This window comes from Polyodon spathula, chromosome 11 (assembly GCF_017654505.1).
Source record: "Polyodon spathula isolate WHYD16114869_AA chromosome 11, ASM1765450v1, whole genome shotgun sequence".
Taxonomy (NCBI): Eukaryota; Metazoa; Chordata; class Actinopteri; order Acipenseriformes; family Polyodontidae; genus Polyodon; species Polyodon spathula.
The window spans coordinates 31,546,902-31,553,517 of record NC_054544.1 but is presented as its reverse complement, the minus strand read 5'-3'; the positions used below and the strand labels follow the sequence as shown (position 1 = coordinate 31,553,517).

At 34.2% G+C, this 6,616-nt stretch overlaps 1 protein-coding gene across 6 annotated transcripts in view; it reads right to left on the bottom strand.

Annotated features, from left to right (window-relative positions):
- Positions 1 to 6,381: 6,381 nt before the first annotated feature.
- Positions 6,382 to 6,616, bottom strand: part of LOC121323075 (schwannomin-interacting protein 1-like) — a 163,218-nt gene continuing 162,983 nt past the window's right edge. For all 6 annotated transcript variants that reach the window (XM_041263808.1, XM_041263809.1, XM_041263810.1 and 3 more), the window contains one exon: positions 6,382 to 6,579. In XM_041263808.1, coding sequence (XP_041119742.1) covers positions 6,528 to 6,579 — 52 coding nt within the window. In that variant the 3' untranslated portion in view covers positions 6,382 to 6,527. The remainder of the gene's footprint in view (positions 6,580 to 6,616) is intronic.

Below are 6,616 nucleotides of genomic sequence, written 5' to 3'. Positions count from 1 at the left end.
TGCATTATTATTTTTCCTGCAATGTCGGTAATAGAAAGTCAGGAGTATGACTTTCACTATGAAAAGAAAAGGAATAAACAACACAGGCCCTATTCACCGTTACAGCTGAAACCCATGGAGGTTAATAATTCTAATTAGCATAATCATGCCAATTTAGTCCGAGAGATAATAAAATCAGTACTGAAACTAGAAATAATGTTAATACTCTTGAAACACTAACTGAGAATTGCTTAGTAATTATTGCTCTGGTTTTTTCTTTTTTTGTTTTTTGCTGGGATTTTTTCATTTGGTTTGTTTCTCAGTTGAGAGCAATCCTCACCACCTCTTATATATGCATTTCAATACTTGTGTTGTGGTCAGTAATAATTTGGTGCATTGCTGTACTAGTCTAGTTGTTGGCTAGTCTCATTCTGACATGACTTGACAGCTTATATGTCAGTACAGAACCATATAAACTCCAAAATGTGGTATGTGAACTAAAAAAAAACATTTTGTGTTTTAATGTTGAGGTTATGTATACAAATATACATTTTAATATACACACTGTACCAAATTGTGTTGTTTTTACAGTGTTATTTTGTGTAATCTTATAAAATGTTTTAATAAATTGGGTTCTGAGTTACATATACTGGAGGAGAGGCTCAATAAATCTAACATGAACTAACAAGACCTTGTGGTTTTTCTTACCAGGGTATAGTTCCTTACATGTAAAATAAAACTGGGGATTCCATGCTCTCTGTTTCCTCAGCCAGATAGAGTTTACTGTAGCTATACATGAGGGAATCCCGGCTGAAGAGGCAGACACCCTTCTAAAAATAGAGTAGCGGTAGGTAGCAAGTGGTTTTATTCCTAGCTGTACTAATTGAAGGATTGTAGAGGAACCACTTCTCTTAAGGGCAAATAAAACATATGCTGGGATAGCCAGAGCCCAATGTTAAAAATGCTATGAAAAGCTAAAAGCTCAAAAAATTGTTCAAAATGTTTTACTCCAGTGGAAAATAAACACATGCCCTCCTCTGGCTTATTTAAAATCATCAACAGCCAATGACAAAGGGCCTTGCTGTTGAATGCGGGTCGGCAGAGTTTTTATCGCGTTTGTATCTTTGACTCTTCTGTCTAGTAACAAGTCACTCGGTAGTGGACATGGAGGTACTTGCACAGGGGGCTTCAACTATTACTCACAACCAAACAAAAAAATACCTTACCTAATGAAACTTGTAAAAGAAACAAAAACCCATGTACACAGAATTAGGACTTCTTATAACTGGGGGGGGGGGGGGTTCTTTGTATTATTCACTGTAATTAAATAAGCCTATGAAGGAACATAGCCATATGTATTATTGGACATGGGTAGGGGTGGAGTCACTTTACCAGCTACCTGTTGTTAATGTACTGAGTACATGTAAATTACAGTGCAACTACGTGTCAGTGAGTGTCCCTGTTTAACCGGAGACTCTGACAAGTTTCATTACTTTACAGGGAATTGGAACATGTCAAGTATATGAAGTGGGGAAAGATTAAGAAACCACTTGTGGTTTATAAGGAATTTGTCATCAGTTCTAAATTAATGTATTTTCTAAGCGGGAAAGTTTAGATTAGGTATCTTGAAAAAAAGGAATTAGACACTATTTATTTGTATTTGTTAAAATGTTTTCTGTAATGAGATGCATTACCATTTTCAAACTCACCATTTGATAAACTGTACATTGTTTATGCTTTCTCCATCTCCGTTTGTCACAGTTAGCATTGCAGAGTCTTTGCAGAAGCATGCTTTGCCGGAATAGTTTGCAACTTTTAGTATCTATAAATCTACCACTCGCTTTATTGACAACCTGTTTTCTTCTTAATGTGTTTCTCAACGAATGGATGGCAAGCATGAGAAACAGAGGTCCAGGGAACCATGCAGATCACACCTAGTAGGATGTTAAACTTGCAAGAAATTAAATACAAAATAATCATTATATCATTGAAATAATAAAGAACATAGTTTGTTTATATATATATAATATATTATATATATATATATATATATATATATATATATATATATATATATATATATAAATGTATTCTTACTTTTGGTGTATTGTACCTGTTTTAAAATGTAGATGTGTTTTGTTTGCTACTAACATGTCATATGTTAACATGTAATCAACACTGTAGAATAATATCTCTGGTAAATTATTGCTGAATTTTATTTAGTCATTAACATGACATAACAAACTGATAACTGTTTTAAGGAATGTTTTAAAGCATGTTTTGAATTAAATAAGGTTTATTATTCTGAGTTTTTAAAAGCACTATTTACACACCAATATATCTAAAAGAACTCAATGACCACAAAAGTAATTCTTTGAACTTATTTTCATAACCCAGTGCAGCTGTAGCCAAAAAAAACCAGAATAATTTACAGTAATCCAGAGTCTTCTTTACCACATTCTCCTAATTCTTAAGCAAGTTTACAGATGTAGTAAAATTAGACAAATATTATAATCACTAGATTTCATTACATTTTCAAAGTACAAGCAATGGAAAAAGATCTACTGGTCCAATTTTCTAAATGGTGGACATTACGGAATGGGATTTTTAAATTATTGCTTGTTACTTTACTTCTGTTGAGTCTAAACTGACACTATGTGGCTGCAGGAATAAATTACAGATAAGCAGACAAAGCGTGAAAAACTACAGCAATCAAATCCCTGTATATTGAAGTACTTTCGAAGAGATTGTATTATAGCAATTCGTGTGCAGTATGGGCTTTTAGTTTTAGATGTATATCACTTGTTCCTATGACAATGCTGTGTGTAGGGACACTGCTTCAGATCTTTCCATTGCTTCAAGGTGCTATGGTAACAAGGCTGGCGTGTACAGCACATTTTTTCCTGTCTGATTGTGTGAGAATGCCCTTCTGCCACGGGTACCTCCACAGCTAGAGGCCTGGTGTACGGTTTTGTTTTTGTCATTTCTATTTTTAGAATATTCTGCGGTAGACAGAAAGGAAGCAGTTAAGTGTGAGAAAGAGTCGTTTGTTGTTAATGAAAACAGAACTCCTACTATATGCAACTACTACCAAACAACAGTAAATCTTATTCATTAATATAATTTATTCTGTAGGGGGATTTTTTCTTATGGTTTGAGGGCATTCTTAGTAAAAGCTTATTTGTGAAAACGAGAAAAAAAAAAGGCACGGCAATGGTGAATTATTTTCACTTCAACACAATTTAATTTTATGCTTTAAAATGAACATGATGCACTAGATGTAACTGAAGAGCCAGTATCATGTCCATATAAATTATAAAACAATACCTGTAGGATGTATGGAACCTTGCAGTGGGGGTTCCTATCTTCCGGGATCACTGGAAATAACTTTCAGTACTTTTTCAGAATGATGAACTGCTGATGCAAACAAGCTTGGCGGCCTTGTTTGCATCTTTGGCTGCAGTCCTGGAATTATCATCTTCATTCTTTCTGGTCAAGTAGCAGCATGGTGCACTCTGATAAAAGTCAGAAGATGCACCTATTCATTATTCTCACTCATGAGTTCCCCAGTACTAACTTTTACAGACAGTAGCTGTGGCTAGTCTGCCTGGTGTCAAGTTCAGCAGTGTGTGCTCTGGCTGTGTTTCCTGATGACTCCAATAGCAATACCAATTGAAAATCCCTGTTATCTGGGATGCAACTGATGAACAAACTCAGCAACCTATCAGTTTTAGACATGTTTTGTTTTTGTACCATTTAAACCTCATTTAAAGTGATGGGTAAAATGCCTACTACATCAATAGTGTTCAGTTGTCATCTCATGCCCTGTTCCTTGAAGGCTGGTCATTTTCTGTTTAAGCTACTTACTAATTTGGTCTTTCTTTATGTTACTGTAACTGTAATAAATTATAAAAAGACTTACAAACACATGTTGAATTCAAACATTAACCAGGTATGATAAAATGTCCCTGTGACACTGGATCTTAGGAGCTTTATGCTTTCTCGAGCCAGTCTAGCAAGTGCATAGGGTTGTTTAAGGAATCAATTTCTTAAGGGCAAGGGAGTCATATTTTACATTTAAGAGGAATTTCTCCCCATTATAACTCTGCTGTCAAATTACACTCCTGCTTGGGCCCCACGGTCCGCCAATGCTGCTCTTCTAACTGTAACCCAGCTGTGAACAGTGGGGGTTAGGGCTTTCTCGTCCTACACACCAAGGCTGTGGACCTCACTCCCGCTTGAGAGTTTCTGAGTCCCTGTCTGTTTTTAAATCTTGCCTTAAAATACATTTATTTAAATTGCCATTCTTTTAGATTCTTTGTTGTTTTTATTTTCTTGGTTCTTAGTGTTGTTAGTAGTTTGTACCCAATTCTGTGTGGGTCATGATTTGTTTTATTGCTATTTTAATTGCCTCCCCTTGCTTTGTTAAGAGCTTTGTGATAATCCTTTATGAAATGCGCTATATAAAATCAAGGTTATTATTATTATTTAGTCTATTCCATTCTTGTGTTTGGTGCAGCGCCTTACATATAATGTATTTTTAGTGTTTGAAAAAAAGTAAGTCGGTCATTGTAGAACACTTTTCTTTTAGCTATCGTCAAATTAAATGAAAAACAAAACAAGAAATGAATATCTTCAGACACGGCACAAACAATTTGGGAATGCTAATTCATTTAATTGATTTAGGAAAATCGTTTTTAGGAAATTGCCGGAAAACATTGGCCCTTTTTCTGGTGTAGGCATCTAAACTAGGCTTAGGACAGGTATGAATCACATCTCTTCTCCTTAGCCCATCCTACTAAAATCCTGGCCCCTGACCTCCTGCTGTGACCCTGCTTGCCTGACCTTGATCTAGCCTCTGACCCTCTGCTTTCATATTAGCAACTCATTTGTTTCTCTCCACCCTAGCCCAATGACTTACATTCTTTCTTCACCAATTTTTCTTGATTGTATTATTTTGTTAAAATTTGTAAAATGCCTTGATGAAAGGCGCTATCAAAATGTAAATAAATAAATAAACAAATAATAAATAAAATTAATGGTCAGTCATTCTGATTGATCCCTGGGTCAGTGTTGTGAATCAATAAAACAAACATGCCAGCTCATTTCAAGCTGTTGAGTAAAAGCAACCAATCCCCCATCCACATGCTGGAAATGTGACATTTTACAGTTGTTAAAACACTAATTGGTGTTATAGGAATCCCATAAGAGAGGCTGGTCAGAAGGGCATTTTCATATAACAGGCTTTATGAATCATGCAGACAATTGGACAGGGATGGTATGAATATGCCAATGCACTTGTTGAACATGGAAAACCCAGAGTCATAAATTAAAGCAATAAATTAATATAGAGGTCAAACTAAAATAATATGCAGAAAAGGCTTTGAAAAACAGTGTCAGAGAATATATGGATTTTAAATATCTTGTATTATAAATCCTCCACAAAATACTGTTTAAATAATTACCAGGCTTGGGCAGAGTTTTATAAATGTAACCGTATTACTCTTTCTATAAATGATAGGATTATGAGCTTCTTGGGATTTGCTCACAGGAATTAGTTTAATATAAAAGATATTTTGGAAACAAATGTGAAGTACCTCTGCTGTATATATTATTGTAACCTTCCGTTTGCTCTGATTAACACAAACTGCACCACAGGGGAAAAAAAAACCAACATGCAATGATGTGTAAAGAGGCAAATGTTCAGAAATCAGGCAACATGCCTGGGTACTTGACTTATATCTGGACATGTTCATCCAGGTCTTTCTGAAGGCAAAACAAAACACGAAAATATGAAAAAATAAGTCAAATGAACTAAAACCAAGCCACTGAATATGAAACAAAGTTTAATTTTTTTTTTATTTTACATATCTGTACATACAATTTCCCCAAATAAGTTTCTGAATACAATTGGATGAAATGATATTAACACACTTATTTAAAATGACTTGTGTCAGAAAATCAACATTTACAAAATGTTGAAAACTGATTAAAGTGAACTCATTACCAAAGCTACAATTTTACTACAAGGCAGGCATGTATTCTTCGACTCGTTTTAGCACCTTCAAATAAAAGGTTTATTTGTTTTAAAACTACCGTTTGTGCAAAATAAAAAGAGGCCAACTGTAGATTACTGTTCAACTTAAAATTCCTAAAATTCAGAAGTTAGTTTTTAAATAACCTTGTTTGCTTTTTTCTCTTGTATATGTTACTAATATTGTATATTCTCCACCAATATACATGTGTATTTTATATATATATATATATATATATATATATATATATATATATATATATATATATATATATATATATATATATATATATAAAATAGTTATAATATTATCACCGTTTACATAAAAAGTTTTTCATACTTCTGGCCAATTAGTGGCGTGTCAGAAAGCTTCAGACAGTTTTGATGATAACACTGACTTTTTTTTTTCTCTTGAAGTGCACCATCTTAAGCATCAGTATTTTTATAACCACATAAGCAAATTAAAATCTAGCCTTGTTCTTCATTCCCAGAAACAGGTGGTGGCGTCTCTTTTTCATTTGGATGGGGGTTTCTCTGTCATGTACTTCTGTTGACTTTCAGCATGCCTAGAAAGACAAAAGGTGGGTTGATGTTCATTGACCT